At 37.9% G+C, this 22,115-nt stretch overlaps 1 protein-coding gene across 28 annotated transcripts in view; it reads right to left on the bottom strand.

The window, feature by feature from the left end:
- The window catches only part of SHQ1 (SHQ1, H/ACA ribonucleoprotein assembly factor), a 67,390-nt gene that overhangs the window by 16,753 nt on the left and 28,522 nt on the right, over positions 1-22,115 (bottom strand). For 4 of the 28 annotated variants that reach the window (XM_026074981.1, XM_026074985.1, XM_026074984.1 and 1 more), the window contains 2 exons: positions 10,987-11,107; positions 7,105-7,152 (listed from right to left, as the gene is read on the bottom strand). The exons of 1 other annotated variant lie outside the window; for it this stretch is intronic. In XM_026074981.1, coding sequence (XP_025930766.1) covers positions 7,105-7,152; positions 10,987-11,107 — 169 coding nt within the window. 23 more of the 28 variants (XR_003255036.1, XR_003255035.1, XR_003255031.1 and 20 more) reach the window with 23 other exon arrangements.

The following is a 22,115-nucleotide window of genomic DNA, read 5'->3' as shown; positions in this document are numbered from 1 at the left end:
TTTACCCAGTCCTTTTTCCATTTTCTAGTATTTGCTCGAACATTAACATATTAGGAAAGCCGAGGGTTGGTGGTATGTAAACAGAAATATACATAAAAATAAACCTCAAAGAGTCTGCAAAGAGGCCATTTAAAGTAGCCACTCCCATTATCAGTAAAAGCTCGAAAACCAGCTGGAACATCTGAAAGTCAATACACCACTACAGGCCACCAAAGAAGTGAATGAAAGCAAACCTAATGCAGCGTGATTACTCAAAGCTGCAAGCAAATGTGGTGCTGCAAGCAGAACGTGCTGCCAGCAGTAGTAATGCCAGCTTGTAAAGCCTGCTAAGAAGGAATTACAATAATTGAGCCCTGTAGTCATGAGCTACTACTGCAAGTTATCACAGGACAAATAAGGGTGAAGCCTATGTAACCAGATAAAACAGCTTTCTTACTGTGTTCATGGAAAAGGTGTGATCACAAGTAGCAGACTTTCTGCTCTATCCCCTGTACCTGCATGGCTCTTTTCATAAAGCAGAAACAGGAAAGGAAGGAATATTTTTCAGAGTGACAATCTCCATAGACCAACAAGTTTCATTTTGCATGGAGGGGAGAATAAATGTATCCAAATGACAATACCATTCAAGAAGCACAAAATATATTCTTCTGACTGCCCAACACATCAAAAGAAGGCATTTTGCAATGGGGGCCATGAGGTTATTAGACTATCTGATAAATAACACAGCTAGCTACATCAGAACATATGCTCACAGCAAGGCTGTTTTCAGAGCAGCAACATGAAAGCAATTTTGCTCTTCTCTGCACCACCTACTTTGAGTGCTGAAGCTGTATCAAACCTGAAATTACGACAGCCTTCACTAAACTATTGTTAAAATGGACAGCAATGAAGGTAAAGTAAAGCCTACACTACAGCCAGAGTACAGTTGACCATGAAACTGCAATTCACATAAAATACAGTACTATGAGGTGTATTCCTCCTAAAGTCTTAACAGTATGGAATGCTTTAAATACCCTGTACAAATTGGTTTAATGCCACAGAGCAAGAAGTAGGATTTTTATCCAGAACTTTTTATCCAGGCACAGCCTGTTCTTAAGGATCATGCCTGCTGAAGAGGTTAAGAGCTGAAAATCAGCATATTCTTCTAACATTCAGAATACTTTAAAGTAGAGATTATTTTATTACATGTTAATAAACATTCCCCCCCTCTGAAAATTTATTAAACATGTTAGTAGYATACCTTTTCAAAATCTGCTCAGACAACAAGATTTTTCTCTATTGCTTCCTCATTTGACAGCACAGTCACAGGTTTCAGTTTAGTCACTCCTAGGAACATGGCAATGCCACAAGGACTGAATAGGTCTTTAATGAACAATCACCACAAAAGCAGCAAAAAACAAAGACCAAAAGATTTTTAAAAGTCTTTCCTCTATTCCAAAATTTTGAATTTTATAAAATTCCAAATCATTAAAAAACAAACAAAAAGCCAAGAAGAAACAGTTGTAAAAATGGCATAATCAGAATAGTTTCTACATAACACTTTTCAAAGCAAAAAGGGTCATAAAATTTCTAAGTTTGTAGATGAATGAACAGTTTCACAAATAATTTTTAACATTCTCTTGAAATATATGCTAAAGTTCTACTTATATTTATCTAAAAATCCTAATATTTCACTACGCAAGCTTAAAAAGTGTTCCATTTTAAAAAATATTGGCCCAAATCCAGCAAAAGCTTAAGTTAATTCTTTCAGGAATACTGCTGTATGTGATTTGCACTAGATGCTCTTTGCCCTACAAGCAATCACAGCATAGGATATGGAGAGCTGGTATGTAGAGCCATATACAAGGAAAGTACTGGAAATAAGAAGCTCTAAAGAAAACTTAATGTAAATTAATTTAATAAAACACATACAACTATGCAAATACTCTACTTAAATGAACTGAAGGGAGGCTTTTGAAGAATCAGTAGCAGAGTGTTTAAACGTGCACACCAGCAAAAGTGGATGCCCAGCCAAACTATGTGCACTATGATTTTCAAATGCATGTTTCTGAAAAAATTTTAGTAGGCTTAGACATTCTAAACTGATCCTTTTTGCAAACTTAAAGGGATGATCACTTATAAAAATAAATACTTAAAATCAGTTACCGCCATCAGAAAGGTCAGAAGGAACATAAAGAGACCGTCCCTCTACCAAACTAGCCAAGGGACTGAAACCATGATGCTGAGGACGGGGCTCCTTTCTTCCTTGCACACTAAGATCTGAGCTCACAATGGTCGCAACAATCTTGAATCTCACTGATCTTAATTTCTGAAGGACTTAGGTTCCTTAACGTTCGTGCAACATCAGGCCTTAAAAGTTCTAGTGCATGCTACTGTGTATTGATGAAAACAGTAATTCAGAAAGCCTGGGGAAAGAAAAGGGAAGAGCTGAACAATCAGTCAATCTCATCACCTCAGTGACATGCTGTGAATGTAATTAATCCTACATTTATTTAGAGAACTTCACACCCTACACAAAGCAGCAACTCCCTGCTGGCTTCAGATTAGGTAATTATGTTGTAACAAGGACTTGGTTTCAATTATAACAAAGAGATGAAAAGAAAAAATGTAGCTATAAAGCCATCATATCTTTTAGGGTATGTTTGCCTGCAAGTCAGAAGCAGCAAATACAATAYGTCTAGAAATACCTGAGTTCACTTTAATTTAGTCAGTTCTGATAAAGATAGCAGCTTCTACAGAGACTACATAAATCCCACAGGGAATTCTGGTTCTTATTCTAAAGCAAAGAGCCCATGCTTAAAATGGCACATTGCACACCTACAGTCACCAAAACTAGCCAGATTAGATTTGTCCGAGGTGTAAGTGTTTGTGCTCCGCAATGCAGAGGTGCGACTGCMGAGCACACATACATTAAAGGAGTCTGTACACTGGTATAACAAACTGTTTCTGAGGGTACAGGTCCACGGGACATGCTGAGACAATTTAGCAGCTCATCGCTCTTGAAGGAGGGAAGCCCTGATCCCTGCCACAACAGTTCTACCTCCAGCGGCCATGGACTCCCCCACCAGCTGACAACAAACCCAACCAAGAAAGGAGCAGCGTCTACCAGGTGAGTTAAACTGGCTCCTCAAAGTCAAATGAGTCACAGCCAGTGCAAAGGACAGGATGGGACTACATGCCCAGAAGCATGGGAAGAGGCAGGAAATGGAGAAATAAGTTGGACAGAAGCAAAGACAAGTAAATGAGATCTCCCTACTTTGGTGCCAATAAAAGTTACATTGACTTAACTGCCTCTGAGACCCACTATCCAGACACCCAGCAAGCGCTCAGTAAATTTGGGTTACATGCTAGCAACATAAGTAATGCATGAAGAGCTGCTCTACCCACTTTAGAGAGGTGTCCTAATAATCTGAATTAGAATCTATTCTAATTTAAACTAAAACATTGAACAATAGAAGATAATTGCCTAAAGTATACCATTAGTCACTTTTTGTGTCTAACTTTATAATTATGGTTCTGCTCAACAGTGAAGGTTTATGTAGCTGGAAACCTCCTTTGAAGTCCCAAGTCAAGAAAAAGCCCTCTGCATCCTTCATATTTACTATATAGACTTCTTTTTTTTCAAGAAACTAAACTAGAACTAGTGCCTGGCTATATGGAAAGCTTCATACCTGGTACAAACGTACCTTCGAACTTGAGCAAGTTTCCTCTCTATTCACAGCTATAGGAAGTCATTCCAGCCAAGAACTTAAGATTAAAAGAGAAAAAAGAGGTTTATATGAGTATCGTTAACATCCAGAATTGTTATAATTACTTAAAATTAACAGAAAGGTATCAAAAGTTGCTCTTAAACATCTAATCTGACTTCTAAAAGAGATCAAGAGAGATTATGAGAGAGGTGGCAGAGAAAGAAATACATGGGCAGAGCAGTTTTCTCAGACACATGGAAGCAAAATTCCCCAGCAGATGTATGTTAAAAACAAAGTAGCGAATTAGATGGACAGCTTGTCTGATCTGGTATGACAAGTCCTCTGAAATCTCTAATGCTTTTAAAGTCTTGAGTTTTTAGATTGACTGTCATTCAAGTCTTATCTCAAAAAAAGTCAGTCAATATTTTGCAGAACAAAATATATCATGTATGATGCTGTTTTATGTATTTGAATTGTATAATTGTTAAATATTCCATATCTGTGCACCTAAATGGAATCTCCATCCAAAACTCCACAGCAGCAGGAGTAAAAAAGTCCTCCCAACTGTATTTGCCTTCACACAATAAAAATATCTTAAAAAAAATCCACACACAAGCCAGTCTTCTCCATCTTTATATGACACTTAGAGTAAAATTTCTACTCAAATTATTTTCACCTTAAAACTTTTCAGATACATGTATTATGTCATAACTTAATGACAAATTCCTGAATGAAAAAGTGCAGTAAGAAAGAATACTCTCTGGGTACCAGTGAATTACTACTGATAATCTAAACAATGTTGAACAAATGTCTTCACCTGCATCTATCCTTACTGAAGAAACTTTTAGAAGGTATTGTTGTGTCGTAGTCTTTTTGATGAAAGGGAAAAACAGTCCTGCTTACTATTAGAAGAGGTCTATGAAGTTTAAAAAAAAAAGCACATTGCTATGTAGCACATTAGGCTAAGTTTTTTTTATCAAGAATTAAATCAACTGGGATTCAGATTTATTAAAAAACAAGTGAAAGACTAGCAAACACTAATGAGTTTTAACCTAGATACTGGTTAAAAATGTATTTGTTGATCTAAATCCACTCTCCTTATAGAAACATTCATATTACAAAACCTAACATAATATTCAGGTACAGAAGAGGTGTTAAAAGGCTGAGGCAGCCATCGGGTAGAAGTGTATATAATGTACCTGCTTCAAATACCTGTAGGTCACCACCACCAAGAATAATTCACCGAAATCTTCCATCATGAACTCAACACTAAGCTAAAAAAGCTGTAAAGTTTGAAACTCAACAGTTAGAAAATTTGGGGCGGGGGGGAGGAGGAAGAGGAGGAAGACTGCCCAGTCTCGGTTAATTTGCCCTTTTGCACATACATGAGATGTGATCATTTAATCATGCACTATTTCATATGTACAGTTTCCAAAATTTTGGAAAAAAAAAAAAACACTGGAGGGGAGAGGAAGGAGATTGTTATTCACTTGGTCAAATTTTCTCTCCTGGACTTAGCATCTAATTTCAGTCTCCTCTCCCCATCCCTCCCTATCTTTTCCGCATTTCAGCTTCTTACCCATTATTGTTTCATCAGGTCCTCCAAACTAGCTTTCTACTTTACTCCCCCCTCCCACCAACTTCTCTCCATAGCACCTTCCCAATCTTATTTCTTCCCTCTCCATACTCTCACTAGGTTCTTTATTGACAATTGGCCTCCCACTTCTACTTAAGTGAGACTGCATGGGTGTCTGTCTGGAGAAAAGGACACCAGAGCCCAACAGAGATGTTCTCTCACCCCAATTCAACCCAACCCAATCAACAGATAACCTTTGCAACCTGGAGTGTGGCTGCATGTGCTTCTGCTTAAGGTTTGCGAAGGTCGTCTGACACAGTCAGGCTGCATACATGAGCAGCAAGACACCGGAGCATGCAGTCTAATCCACACTAGATGCTCTGAAAGGAATAAAACACAGTCACTGAGAACAAAATCTACAGACAATTATGCCTTTTGGAACATAATGATTAATTTAACTGAATGCATGTGAGTGGCATTTTAAACAAGCCTTGGTAGATTTTCACAGGAAAGCAAAATGCATAGCCATAAYCCAAAAACTCAGGTAACCTCAATAGTTGGCAACACTGAGCTCTGCTTATGACAGTTCTTGTAATAGGTAAGAAACACCATGGGTAAAAACAATAGTAGTAGTTCCTAATTACTTTCCATTTAGGTGATACCAAATGGATCTTTTTTTCCCCTCCTCTATATTGCAAATTCAATTCACAGCTTCCTTTGTGAATAAGAATGATCCTATTAATATGGTTTCAAGAAATTTCTACAAAATCAGTCAAGAAAGAAGCAAGCATGGAATGGGCAGATATAAGAGTTGATTTTTGAAGTTGTCTAGATACAGTATTAATGTTATGCAAAAAGCCTAAGTCACTCCGGTGTTACTGCATTTGTACAAAGCTTTACAGATCTCCTTTACTGTTTGTGTCCAAGAGCTAAAATACGTAACACAAATAACAATTTTAAGTTTTTGTTTTTGTTTTTTTGCAATGGAACAGATCATGAATAAAAGGTGAAGTGGTAAATTAAAATACATGAAAAGTAGTAACAATGAAGAATATAATACACATTACAGATGATCAAACATCATTCTCTTGCATTTCTCCTCATATCCATGAAACTTTGAGAGCTACATCACTGTAAAACTACGCATAAAAAAGCAGAGTAACCCCTGGAAAACTGCCAGGAATCCTAACAGCTCCACCTCCAATTCAGGAAAGCAGAAAACATACAGTTACCAATACTAAAATAGTATATGCTTAAGACAAAACACATATTTAAACGTTAGGAAATATAAGCTAAATTGGCACGTGCTCAATTGCTCTGTTTTGTGAAGGGATGCAGAACAGTATGCACTCAGCCGCCTGCCTGAACAACGGCTCAAAGACAGTTGTTCATCCTTCTACCTATCCACTACTGCTATGGGCAGCAGGCATCCCCTGGCTGAGCTAYGCGAAGGCACATATGTACAACAACGGCCAACAAAGAGCAATGTGAACAGAGGCTGGAGCAAAGGGGAATACAAAGGACCAGAGGGAGACATCAGGCTACACAAAGGATCTCGGCATGGCCAAAGTCAGCGAGTAAACTTCTGCAACTTCCATAAAGGACAGAACTCCTATGGGGTCACACAGCCACGACTCTCCTTTGGCAGAAGAAAAAAGCTCTTTTGCAATTACTCCTCCGCTCCCTGCAAACCCACACCTAGATTTCTCAGGTCTTAGCAGCCCATCTGCAGCTATCAGACAGCCAGTGGTTTCCCTACAGCTCTTCTCTCTTCCCATCTCCTTCCGCCCTTCGTACCAGAGTAAGGGGCTTATAATACAAATTCAGTTATAAATGCACCTTGGAGAGGCTGCCATACATCCCATAGCAGTTTGGAAAAGCTCTGACCTAAAAAAAAAAAAAAAAAAAAAAAGGCAAGCAAACCAGACAAATTTAAATTTAATTTTATTATGGAAATGAAAGTAATAACAGAAGTGACAGCAGGGTGGATGATAAGCTCACTTAGCAGGGGGATCAAATGAAGTGATGACATGCCATTATGACCTCAGGGGTTAAAGATGCAATTTTCCATCTGGCTGCATCTGGCTTTTTCAACATAAATGTTGACACCACCTGCCGAGATTTACTACGAACTGCCTCCACAGGTCTTCGTCTAGCTTTTGTTACCCAGGTTAACATTTATTTTTCCCTCTTTTCTGATAAGTTTAACTGAGCAATATGCTCCCTTTCTTCAAAACCCCATGTACAGTTCATACCAGTTTATAAAATAGATCAAATAACTAATAGTAACATCACAAGCAGCTCAAAGAGAGACACTAGAAAACTACAAGGTAGGTAGTAAAACTAGCCTTAAGATTACAAACATGAAGATTAAACTTAAGCTACACTTGCTAATATCTTGCATTATTTAAGATTTTTAGAAATCCACTTTTCTCTTAGCAACAGCCACCTGAATGAGTTTATCTGAAAGAAACCTTAAAGAACTAGACTGTACTCAAAGCCAATTGACTATTAGCCACCTGCACTTCTTTTATTCAGCAGCTTAATTGCTTCCAATTCCAGATACACTGTACTTGCATCATCATCTGCCAGCCCAGTGACACATTCACTTATTCATCCGATTTAGCCACAGCCAAACGATGATCTCAAAACAAATTTGTAATCAGCTATTGACACACTGTTGGRTGTATGTTTTTTGTTCCCATATCTCATATTTGAAGGTTAGTAACTACCAGTTACTAACTACTGTTCCTCTCCCGCAGGCTTAATCTTGATTAGGACTATCCTCTTACTACCATTCAATATACACTTTGCATTTTTGCCCATGCCCCCTCCCTTTTTTTTTTTTTAAACCTACAGACCCCAGGCCTTACAGATCTGGCTCTGTCAGAAAAGGTAAGTTAGGAAGCTTGTTTCCAGCTGGTTTTGAAGTGTCCAGATTCTTCACTAAAAATAAAACCCACAAGATAATTCAACTAAAAGAAACAAGGAGGACCCAGCCTGCACTAGGAGTTGGTTACCTAATGGGGGGAGGAGTGTGCGCCCATGTAAAGCCAACCAAACAATCCACCCTTCACAGACTTTGAGTGTGCCCCAGGACTAAAGTTACAAAAGGAGAGAGGAAAATGGAGGCAAAGAAGGTTAATGAAGCTTACAGGGAGCACAGAACAGTTAAGAAGCAACAAAGAGAGGCAAAAACACCTATAAATACCTTCCTCTGCCAAAACTCTTTCCCACAAAGGTAATCACTATCACCTTCTCCTCCAGGAATGAAACAGGTACCACCCTCCTACCAAGGTGTATTACTCACCTGGCAGAGGTGTGAACCCTTGTTCTTAACAGACCAATCACCAACCACTTCCAAATCTGTTAAGGTATTTTCTGAATTACAAAAGAACTTAGTAGTTCCCTTCAACATTTTTTAGGAAAAAAATTAAGCGTTCCTGTTCACTTAGCACATGCTTAACTTCAAGCACATAGTTCACTGCTAAACTGAACAGGAACGACTTAAGCCTATGGTTAAATGCTTTCCTGATTCAGAACCTAAAAATAGCAGATGCTTTCTGCAGTTCCTCTTTCTCTTGTTCTCCTAATGACAGACAACTATTGTGCCGTGTCATTATGACAACAAGATAGCTTGATTACCCTCTTTCCAGAGGCTGTCAGTTCTGCTTAACTGGTATCTAATGTATGCGTCTGGAATGGAAGTAAATGTGTTAATGTTTCAGTCACTTATATCTACCATACATTTTCCCCTGCTGCATTTAAAGAACGTCTTGGTTTCTATAACTGGCTTGCTAGACATTATATTCACTGATATGGACAGCAGTGATATTCTTCTTTTACGACTCATTTCTTCAAGAAAAATGCATGAAATAACTTTCTCCTTCATCTACTGTATTTTTTTCAACTTGACTTCAACCTGTATATGAATTTCCCCACACCTGTATTTAAGGTGCTGGGTGAGAGAGGCCTCCCTCCAAGAACGAAAGTTTAGAATGAACTGGTTGTTACTGTAACTAAGCAGGTTTCATGAATGAAGAGCTGTAGTTGCTTTAGGACTTTTTGTGCATTTTTACCTGTAAGAAGATGATCATTTTAAACATACAGAGAAAAATAAGAATCAACACTACCTAGAACAAGTAATAAGCAGCTGTGAAGTAAAGGCCTTTAATAACCTGATAAGTACTGGTAAGGTCAAATCTTAAACATGCTCCCATATTTTTTTCATCACTCAAAAACTCAAAGATAAGCCATTACACAATGGCAGCCTATTTAAGTTGGCTCAATTCTCTTTCATATTTCCTCTTCTGATCATTACCAAGCTCCCTCTATATCCCTCCATTGCTTCTTGTGTCTTGGGCATTCAGAAGTAATTTTTTCCTCAGAAATCTCTTGTTATATTGTGGACTGAAACACAAGGACTATTTTTAACCACTGCTTTATGAGTCTATATGTTGCCATATTATCAAACATGGCAATGACACTTTTCTATTTACATCAGGAAGGCCTTGCTCTTCAGAGAACAATGTTAACATTCAGGCACAACATTTTGCTGCCATGATCATCTCATGGCTTTCTGAAGCTAGTGAAGAACTTATGCAAGTGTCTCGCATTTCAGTAGATTTTAGGCAGCAAAATTTTACAGGAAAAGGTAGAGGACAAGGTGAACCCTTGCAAACTGAATACTCATTTTGGGGAAAAAAGGGGGAAAAAAAAGAACAAAATCAGAGAACCTGTGCCTAATCAGCTGGGTTCTCTGCAACAAACAGGAAGGTCTGTATTATTTCTTAGATTATTACATGCATCCCACACACATTTGTGGGCAGTATGACTGATGAAATAAATCTGACAAGAAAAGTATAAAGTTTAGTAAGATTTGAACATGCAGCTTTCTTTGTTCATTTAATCCATTTCTCATTGTTTTCCTACACATACTTTTGTTTAAGTGACTGAAGCATGCCATTACTCTAATCAGTCTGGTTGCAAACTTCCCAAGACACAGGGCTCTTGAAGTTAAGCAAAGCCACACTGGCTCTATTAAAAGAGCACAGGTGAGACACAGAAGTGCTGAAGTGTAGGGACTTAGTCTAGAAGTGGCAGAGTCACCATTTCCTCTCAACAGAAGAGGTGGAAGCCCAAGCTTATCACCAGGGAGCGCAAGCTGGCAAGCAACTGCAGGAGCAACAGTAGACAGATACGCTTGACACTTATTCTGGTGTTACAATCAATTGGTACAACTGCTATAGCCCATAAACCAACTGCTTCACACAGATGTAAATGGTTTGCAGGTGCCTCTGACTTGAATTAAAAGTTGTTGATTCAATCCTGAATTGGAAGTTGTCCCCAACTTTTTTCCAAATGTTAAGTGCTATATAATCATTTCTGTTCCTAGGAAACATTGCAGTGGAATGAATATTCTCATAAAGTTGCTGTACAACATTTCCCCCTTCCCCCCAAATATTAATACATCAACAAAAATTCACAGTTTTATCTAAAAAGCAATTCTTTCCTTCTCCAGTGACGTTACTATGTAAAAAAAAATACAATGAATATTTTCTCTTATGTTGTATAAATAGTTGGATAGCCAAGTTTATCAAATGAAAAGACTGAACACATTTCCATTTATGGGATACAACATTTCTTTTGATTTTACTGACACTTATTCATAGATAAAGTATGCTAAAAATTTCTCATATCAATAACCAATTAAGAACTTACTTGGTTTTTTGAATCCAGACGCAATAGTCTGTAATGAAGAGATCATTAAGGATGTAGGAAGGGTCATTCTCCCTAAAAATCTTGTGAATGTCCAGCAGACACTTCAAAACTGCACCTTTTCCTGAAAACAGATTTTGATTTTTGTAAGTCATTAGAAATAATAGCTAATCTTTATCATCTTCTCACCTTTGAGGTTAATAATCATGCTATTTACAATGATCTTGTAACTTTAAGTTGATTCACAGCCTCAGAAAAATCCTGCAGTCAGAGGACTATGCCCCTTGGTATCCCAATCCACCTCATCTATGTAGATGTGGAGCCTCTTTGACCTTAGCAGAATACCCCTGTGAGACCAAAGCCTCAAGGCACAGTCATGGGTGTACCTCTCTAGAGCTGAGGAAGCCCCGTCCCGAAGCCTCTCCTTTCCATTTCTCCAAGGTGTTCTGGCCCAAACTTTAGSACAGCCATGCAATGATCCACACCAAAAAACTGATCAAGCTTAAAAGTAATACACAAAACAAACATGCCTCCTGCACGCCCTCTGTGAAAAAGGCAAAGGTTGTAACTCCATATGCCTACACAAATACCCATGCGGGAAAAACACAAGGCTGCGAACACACAGTCCATAACAGGATCAATCGCACAGAAGGAGCCACAGCAATTGTGTAAGCCAATGTAAGCGATATCACTCCCTAACACCTAACCAACCAGCACCTTAAATTTAGCAGATCAGTTCCTACCACTGTTTGTTATGGAATTGGGCGAGTTGAGCCCCCAGAAAGAAAAGCTCATTTCAGGCTTATAAAGGCCAAATTTTACATGCTGCTGATAAATGCAGCGAAAGAACAAATTGAGTGTTTTCTCATTCCACAATCAGAAACCATTCTGTAGTCAGTTTAATTTTCTTCATATACAATCATTCCTTATGAAGAGAACTCATTAGAAAAACTTCCCATTAGCTGGCATCTCCTCCATTAGCTTAGTTTTCTAATCAAAGTTACTGAAGGGTTAAGTGCTGGAACATACACAAAAAATTCCACTGTTTGGGGGGGGGGACGGGACATTCAAATAAAAACAGCCACTACTGCAAATGGAGTCTAATAACCCCTTCCCAAGAGACTGGCTCCTCCAAGGCTATGAAACCTGAACATGGATGAAGTTACATTTTACAGATTAAAAAGAAAGAAAAAAAGATCAGAACTCCCCCTGCTGTTCAACCACAAGATTCTTATTTGCTTGTTTTTAAGTATTAGATGCTGAAAAACTGCTGACAGAGAGAATGCAATTGAAAGGGTATGGAAGATTGCAATAAGGAAAGAATCTGGACAGTAAAAAACAACAGCAAACAGAAGTGAAAAATACTAATCTAGAAGAGAAGCAATTGAACAGAAGTTGACAAAGAATGCAAAAACAGTCAAGTCCCATACATAACTGACCAACTTCTAGATTCTGACCTCAATACTTGCCAAGCTAAGCTTGTTGAACTAGACTATTCTGACTACGAAGCATGCTCTTCTAAAAAGCAACATGTGAAACTAAAATTTTGCTAAATTTTTTGGTTCTGTCAAGCTCCCAGCCTGAACCATTTACAAAATCCACTGCTGTTACTCACCTGCCAAGTAACAGTCCAAATCAGTGACTATAATGTTAATTCTCAATAGAAAATAGTCTTTCTTCATAAGTTAAAGTTTTAGACTATAGTAGTTTCATGGGGCTCTAATTAGAGAGGCTGCAACTTTAATTTCTGCTTTCAGAATATGCATCTTTTAAAATGCCATTTATAAATAAGAATTCCTTACACAAAACTGCATCAAGCAGCCGACCACAGGAATTAAAAACAAGAGCTGAGTAATGAACACTATTTAAACCTTAATGGAGGGTGTTCCATAAAATATAGACGATCCTTAACCAATTTCTGTGAAATTTTAAATTGCAAGTTCTGTCTTTGGATGCCTATTTCAGTCTTTAGTAGACATCTGGTCCTAACTCTCAGGCTGCAAGGCTGCGGTTACGTATGCAGCCGCAGTACTACTTACACCGGCTGAAGTAGGCTTTGCTGCACCCGCCACCCCCACCTTCTCCACGGATCGCTCCTCCGCAGTTCTTTGTGACGGGCCAGTGCAGGCATTTGTGAAAACACATAGTGAACTGGACCAGAGAACTGAAGCTGAAGGATAAACAGGTTGGGGGCTTTTTTGGCAGTCCTGTCAGTATAACTCACTGAAAGGTTGTCTGTTAAAGCAAACTTACTGTGTGCTAGTTTTAAATCTCACCTCTTTTGTAGCCCTAAAATTCTCATTTTAAAACACAACCGTATACTCAAGTTAAGAAAGCCATGGAATAGACAATGAAGACACACCAAGTACAACCAATGCCATTTTCTCCACGTAGCATAGAGTCAAGCACTCTCACACACAGGGGCATTAAATGTTTAAGAATATGCACAAAAAATTTTTAATGATAATTCCAGGAAAACAAGTGATCTATTTGAAAGTCAGTTTTGCTTATCTTCTGTATTTACATTTTAACAAGTCAAACAAATAATACAATGACATATGCAATTCACTTCAAGTTCTTCAAACAAATGAAAATAGCACTCTAAACATACCTACCTCATAATGTAAAATTATACCTCTGCGTTATACTGATCAATAAATATACTGCTTTTTATGTACAGATACTATTTTCTGATTATTTAAAAAACAACTAGTTATACTTAAAAGTATGCATACGAAGATTTTTTGTAAGAGGACCAAAAATATTTATTCTCTAAGCTACTAAAATTTAAGATGTAGACCACAGAAGTATATGACTCAGACTCCAATACACCCTAACTTTTGGTATAAGGATCCGCGCTAGAGGTAAAGGAGGATAACAACTAATCTGAATTTGGGTATACTGTAAGATAGGATATCAGAACTAAGTACTAACCCATTGTTTTTCTGAGACAAAGGTAGTTTTCTTTTCCTGCCATTCAAAAATCTCTGCTGTTGGGGAGAGGATGAGAAGTTGCAACTCCAGAGAAAAAGCACCACAGAGGCTGAGCACATGAGGCAGAAGTCATGAAAGTCAGAGCATATGCCTGCAGATCCCTGGATTCTGCTGGAGTTCATTGCTATGACAGCTGGCAGAGGATAGCCCACAATTTTAATTCTACAAAGTTTCAGAAATCCATTCCTCTTTCCACAAATTAGTTCAGAAAAGGATACAACTCGACCCCAGCTTTGTATCTGTCATTTGATACAGTAACACACTGATCTGACACCATCATCAAATCATACTGGCTTTCGTACTGAGTATTTGAAAGTAAAGGAAGTTAACAAATCTCACCATTTTACATTGTTTTTTTCACAGAGACTTCCATATATTTTTCCACCTGTTTGCAAGAAGCAAGAGTATTTATCTAGAGAAATAAGCTTAACTTTGCTGTCCCTCATTAAAAAAAGAGTTAAGAATAACACAAGATTGAATATAGTAGGACTATTTGTCACAACCCCCCATGCTTTCAGCAATACCTAGTCATCAGATTTAGGCATAATCTAATCCCACAATTACTTAAATGCAGGAAAAAAAACACTTGCCAAATCTTTACAGCAACCACCACAATGAATACAAATTAACTTTAGTCTCTCTAAAAAGTCAAACGTGAAGTCATTTTTCATGTTATTAACACAATTTTTGTTTTTTTTTTAAACTTTTAAATCTTTTAGAATTCTTATTGGTAAAAAAAAATTATTTTGCAATAATATATTTTACAATTTCATGGCAAGTTCAGTCAATCAACCACCTGCCTCTGAGCCCTTTTGAAGAGTCTATAGAAAGTAAACCAAAAGTGCTGCCAGAGTTACCACCCTGTTTAAAAAAAATAAAGAACTTTTACTGACTTTTAAATGAAAACTTTCTGGTAATAACTTATCCTGCTAAATGGTAGTACTACCTGTTTTTATAAATAATTTTTTATTCATAGATCTATTAGTGTTAGCTTCTGTACAAAAGGAGGCAAAGCATATTTAATGTCACAGAAAAGAGCACAAATGGGTTTTCTCTTTATTTGCAGCTCATAAAAGATGGATTGCCAATTAGTATTACACAATGGTAACACAACATCAGCAAACACCAACAAACAGCCCACACCACTTCTTTATTACACGTCTACTGAAAAGGGGCTTCGGATATTTATATAAAAACTACACCTGGCAAGCTTTTCTGTTACTCATCTGTCAAATACAGTATATACTTTTTGTTGGAAGGAGTATTTTAGCTGGTACGTACCACCGAATCACCATTCAGCAATTTAAGCCTATCCAAAGAACAGGTAAACAAATACATTAGATATCCTAGATGACAATGCTGAAATTTGAACAGTTTTGTTGAAGTAGTATTTTAAATATTACAGATCATTAAAACAGAAGAATATGAACAAGTTTGCTAAGGACCTTAACACTGATCAGCTTAATGCATGTGTCTTATAACTAACACTTTGACAACAAGTGTTAATTCAAAAAAGTTTCAACCACATATAAGGTCATTAAATAGCTTAAAAATACAGTATCCTGTACTCTGAAAATGATCCATCAACATAGTGCTAACATTTTTAAAGCAAGCTCACAAATAACTTGACATAACAATTCAATCCCACAAGAATTTTCATTAAATAGCTTTACTATGCTCATTTGTTTGGAAAACAAGAGCTTTTAAAAGTTGAATATTCATTCCTTTAATTTTGTTAATTTTTGAAAAGTTGCAATGAAAATTGATTGAATAGTAATTACTTTCCTAATAGCTGTTTATTAAAACTTTCTCATTTTATGCTTTGTTAAGTGTGCGCCTGTTCAGGTACACGAAGTTTCAAATTTGCAGCTAAGGGTTTGAAAACATTATTAATAAACAAATATCAACACACTTGGACTGAATTACATCCAAAATACCCTGACTTTATTATCCAAACATTCCATTACACTAGGTCTCAGCTTCTGTTGCCAGCATCCTAAAAGAGACCTTAAATCAGGATGAAGTCAACTACACCCAATTCTTCCTTGAAGTTAAACACTCATCTTCTTGCATCCACATGACAGGGAATAGTTCTGTGATACTGTTTAATTGAATTTGCCATCAGTTGACAGTCATTTTTGCCCTTGCGCATCACATGCACCATTAAAATATAATGCCAAACCAGGCTGGTAATGCATCATTTCCAGCAACCAGAACGACTACTTAATGCTACCTACGACTAATATGCTTTTTCACACTACAGTATTCTAAGTATTTTGTAAAAACTGAAATTCCCCAAAAGCTTAGCTAGACTTCCAATGAAATTTGAAGGAGGAAACATTTGATTGAACAAGTGTGCCTCGGCAGCATAAGGACGATCTGCAAATCCATTTCTTTTAAAGACAGAGATACATTTTTTTCTCCCTTCTGATTAGCTAGACATGCAATATATCCATTTTGTACCTTTCTCCAATACTTTGGTAGTTGGTTATTTAAAGAATTCTGTGCTTTTCACACCACATAAGTTCCATAATCGCAAAGGCTGATTTGGGGCACAAACCCAGAATTTTCAGTCAATATTAACTACTATTACTCATATCACTTCCCTGCTAACTTTCTAATGCCCCTCCCAACAGATTAATGCCCACATGAAGAAATTAACATATTTTTGCCCATTCCCCAGGTAGCACCCGGAGATTACCATGGCCGATATTGAAGATACTGCCTAACTTTCTCCTAATAAGAATTCCAATTGAAATGGGCACACATTCCCTTTTTTGTGAGGCTTGCGTGTGCTGTTCCAGCATCTTGAAGATCCACTGGCAGCTCTGCCAACGGAGCCAGTCGCACCATCCTGCACTAGTTTCCCAGGCAACCAGCACAGCCACAGACATGCACAGAATGCAGCTGAATGAAACCAGACCTACTGCATTTTTTAACTTATTCCAGTGCTTGTAAACCATTAGGTATAAGATGCTAGAAGATTTAAATAGCTCAGTGATTACATGACATAAGCCTACCTCCTCTCGATACTTTGGACCAGACTGTAACAGGAGTGATCTGCACTTCTTGCAAACATTTTGAACTTTTCCAGGTCTGCAAATTACAAGACTTACTGTTCAGTGGCTTAAAAGAGAGTGAACTGGCACCTTATAAACATTTACCATTATTTACATAGAAGCATACAATGCATTTCATACACACAGGCCCATACATTTTCCCCACCAATAAGCTGATCATTAAGAACAGAGTTCCTCATGGGGTACCGGTTAAATTCAAGGCATCTGTATCTGCTAACATCAGATAGCCTGGAACTGAACGCAGTGTTATAAACAGGGAAGTGACGATTATGAATGGACTTAGTGGCGTGAGGACAAATTAGATTATGCAAACTGTTCTTCATTTCTTTATGAGGGTTCTATCATGTTAGTTAAGTAACTGTACTCTTATAAAAACATACACATACATGTGTACATACAGTGTGCTAGTATGTACTCACGTATATATTACACATGTAATGTGTTGCACTTGTACCCTCTTCGCCCTCCCCAAATTCATGCATTTTCCCCCCTATTTGCTTACCACTGGGTAGCATAAAAACACCAGAAGTTTTTGCAAGTTAAACAAACATTAGGAAACAAAATTTAAATGTTAGGATTTACAACTAAAGCCTCCTCTTCTTTTGGTTATTCACACACCCTGTACACCACATTATGGAGGAAAAGTTTTCCTTGTTAAAGTAATTTCTTTACTATATATCAACTTTGGAAGAAACTCTGCAGATGAAACCATGTTCCCATCTTTCAGTTCCCTTTCAAGACCACAGAAGGTATATTGCTATGAAAAAGCCTTGAAACAGAAAGGCATTTTATATGTATAGCTTGCATCGTGGGTGAATTCCAAAATACAGAATAAGAGGATCTATCTAAATAAGCTGAATTTCTGTTAAAGCTTATGGCAGTACAGGCATACCTCAGAGATATTGCAGGTTCAGTTCCAGACCACTGCAATAAAGCGAGTCACACAGGTTTTTTTGGTTTCCCAGTGCACATAAAAGTTATGTTTACACTATACTGTAGTCTATCAAGTGCGCAATAGCATTACACCAAAAAAAACAATGTACATACCTTAATTAAAAAAAAATACTTCATTGCTAAAAAAAATGCTAACCATCATCTGACCCTTCAGCAAGTTGTAATCTTTTTGCTGATGGAAGGTCTTGCCTCCATGTTGATGGCTGCTGACCGATCAGGGCGGTGCTTGCTGAAGGCTGGGGAGGCTGTGGCAATTTCTTAAAATAAGACAGCACTGAAGCCTGCCGCATCCATTGACTCTTCCTTCACAAAGGATTTCTCTGTAGCATGCAATACTGTTTGATAGCATTTTACCCACAATAGAGATTCTTTCAGAAGTGGAGTCAGTCCTCTCAAACCCTGCTGCTGCTTTATCAACTAAGTTTATGTCATATTCTAAACCCTTTGTTGTCATTTCAACAATGTTCACAGCATCTTCACCAGGAGTAGATTCCGTCTCAAGAAACCACTTTCTTTGCTCCTCCATAAGAAGCAACTCCTCATCYGTTTTTATCGTGACATTGCAGCAATTCAGTCACATCTTCAGGCTCCACTTCTAATTCTAGTTCTCTTGCTATTTCCACCACATCTGCAGTTACTTCCTCCACTGAAGCCTTGAACCCCTCAAACTCATCCATGAGGGTTGGAATCAACTTCTTCCAAACTCCTGTTAATGTTGATATTTTGACCTCCTCCCATGAATCACAAGTGTTCTTAATGGCATCTAGAATGGTGAATCCTTTCCAGAAGTTTTCAATTTACTTTGCCCAGACCCATCAAAGAAATCACTATCTATGGTAGCTATAGCCTTACAAAAATGTATTTCTTAAATAATAAGACTTGAAAGTCGAAATTACTCCTTGATCCATGGGCTGCAGAATGGAWGTTGTGTTCGCAGGCATGAAAACAACAGTAATCCCATTGTACGTCTCCATCAGAACTCTTGGGTGACCAGGTGCATTGTCAATGAGCAGTAGTATTTTGAAAGGAATCTTTTTTTCTGAGCAGCAGGTCTCAACAGTGGGCTTAACATATTCAGTAAACCATGTTGTAAACAGATGTGCTGTCATCCCAACTTTGTTGTTCCATTTACAGAGCACAGGAAGAGTAGGTTTCACATAATTCTTAAGGGCCCTATGATTTTCAGAATGGTAAATAAGCATTGGCTTCAACTTAAAGTCACCAGCTGCATTAGCCCCTAACAAGAGGGTCAGCCTGTCCGTTGAAGCTTTGAAGCCAGGCATTGACTTCTCCTCTCTAGCTATCAAAGTCCTAGATGGCATCTTCTTCCAATAGATTAGAAGGCTGTTTCGCCTCCATTGAAAACCTGCTGTTTAGCGTAGCCACCTCCATCAATTCTCTTCRCTACATCTTCTGGATAACTTGCTGCAGCTCCTACATCAGCACTTGCCGCTTCACCTTGCACTTTTATGTTATGGAGACGGCTTCGTTCCTTAAACCTCATCAATCAACTTCTGACAGCTTCAAACTTTTCTCCTGCAGCTTCCTCACCTCTCTCAGCCTTCACAGAATGGAAGAGAGTTAGGGCCTTGCTCTGCATTAGGCTTTGGCTTAAGGGACTGTTGTGCCTGGTTTGATCTTCTATCYAGACCATTCAAACTTTCTCCAYACCAGCAATAAGACCGTTTCGCTTTCTTATCATTTGTGCATTCACTGGAGAAGCACTTTGAATTTCCTTCAAGAGCTTTCCCTTTGCATTCACAACTTGGCTAACTGTTTGGCACAAGAGGCCTCACTTTTGGTCTGTCTCGGCTTCGACATGCCTTCCTCACCAAGCTTCATCATTTCTAGCTTTTGATTTAAAGTGAGAGACGTCCGACTCTTTCTTTCTCTTGAGCACGTAGAGGTCATTGTAGGGTTATTAGCTGGCCTAATTTCAATATTGTTGTGTCTCAGGGAATAGGGAGGCCCGAGGAGAGGGACAGACACAGGGGAGCGGCTGGTCGGTGGAGCAGTCAGAACACACACAACATTTATCAACTAAGTTCACCATCCTACATGGGCACGGTTCGTGGCACCCCAAAACTATTACAATAGTAACATCACTGATCACCATAACAGATATAATAATAATGAAAAAGTTTGAAATATTGCAAGAATTACCAAAACATGACACAGAGACACAAAGTGAGCACATGCTGTTGAAAAAATGGCGCCGATAAACTTGCTCAATGCAGGGTTGCCACAAACGTTCAGTTTGTAAAAAATGCAATATCTGTGAAGCRCAAAAAAGCGAAGTGCAATAAAGCAAGGTATGCCTGTAATTTGTATGCATATCACTGAGGTCAGAAGAACTACAGTTAGCATATCTCTTGTCTCAGTACAGAATTATTTAGCATACCCAAACTAGTCCTCCAGAGAGGATCAAGGCTTTGCTGTTGGYGAAGATCACCATGGATGATACAGAGAGTCCATGCTAATAAGTACTGCTGTGGCCCTCGTGGTTTGGAAGAAGAGGGCAACAAGGCAAGAGCTGCAGCCACATGTCCCAAGCAGAGAAGGGAACCAGATACAGAAAGTTACTGTAGATGCCATCTCTCTTACCAAACTTCAAAATATTTTTGTTGGGTCATTGAATGTTCATTCTGTAATACCATCTTTCCACTATAAAATTAAAAGAAAAAGCATATAGCATACCCCTGCTGTAGTATCCTCTTAAACAAATCTAAAAGGCTGACAGAACTGTATGATTTCACTTTTATTACCAGAATTTTGTTTCCACACTTGTGAAAAGCAGCATAAGCCCAGTGGAGATAACAGCACAGATTTTCCCCCTAAAACTTCACTACCTGACTGTTATAACAAATGGTGTTTCCAGCAATCAATACCTTTGTGCAGTAGGACAGAGTAGCATTGCAATTTCTGTGTATTTTCTAAGCTTCCAACTCACCAACAATGAAAATAAACCATTAATAAAGTGTTGCTTCTCAGTTTCTTCTGTTTCTTCTGTTAGAAAAAAGTCTAACACTGAGGATGTTTTTTCTGAAAGTAGTAACTTACAATAAACAGCAAACTTGTAAGTAACTTTAACCGCTCAACTTATAAGTATGATTATGTAAACCTGCACAACTGAATCTTGAAATGACCATAGTTCCAAACATTTGTATGCTACTATGTGAAAGCAGCCTGGGATAAACTGGGAACATAGAATGCTGCTGCTGAAAGATTTATTAACAGTCATTAAGAAGATGACAGCTCCACTCCTGAACATGAAGTAAAAAGCTACAAATATGTAGTGTAGGTTTTTTTATTCTTCAGTTTTAAATAAAGAAAAATTGTCAGTGTGGCAGAACTAAGATAACATACACAAGTCAGAGATTTTGAACTTTGCTCCTATGACAGAACAATGATATAGAAAGTCAATGATGCAAAACGAATTATTTTGATGCCTTCCATTTGTGAAACTTATTTCAGGACTTTAGGGGCCACTGATAAAATACAAGTTATACAAGTTAAGTTTCATTCACTTTACTGCTCTAAAGAGCTCTCATCAATCTTTTAGTAAATATTGGCTTTCCTTAAATCCTAAGCCACGATCTCATAGCAATTCAGGATTTCTATTCTTCTCCAACCACCCCTGTACTTACCAGACAGTTGCCGCAACCATTTTTCGCTTAATCCTATGAAAAACAGTAACTATCTGCCTATGAGCCACAAAACTACCCCTTGCCTTCCAAACAGTTCCCCAACATGTGTGATTCTGTATGGCAATCCTAAAATGGCACACACAATGGAACAGTTTAGGTATTGAGAGTTAGATGTCTAATACAATTATTTTAAACAGAAAAAATATAATTAATGGATTGGCTCAAATCAGAAAAAAAAAACAGAAGGTTTAAACTTCCTTTCTGTCAAAATCCTAACAACAATGACAATGGTTAAATTAAAAGAACAGTTCTTCCAAATGGTAAGGCTATGGAGGAAAGCTGCCAAGATTTGGGGGGCATACATATGTGTTCCAGGAAAAGATTCCAAAATCAAGACGAGCAGAACTTAACTAGACAGGACAGTTGGAACAACTGTAGAAGATGCTTTAAAAAAAAA

The sequence above is a fragment of the Apteryx rowi genome, unplaced genomic scaffold (genome assembly GCF_003343035.1).
Source record: "Apteryx rowi isolate R43461 unplaced genomic scaffold, aptRow1 scaffold_4, whole genome shotgun sequence".
NCBI lineage: Eukaryota > Metazoa > Chordata > Aves > Apterygiformes > Apterygidae > Apteryx > Apteryx rowi.
This window is presented reverse-complemented; position numbering and strand designations above follow the sequence as displayed.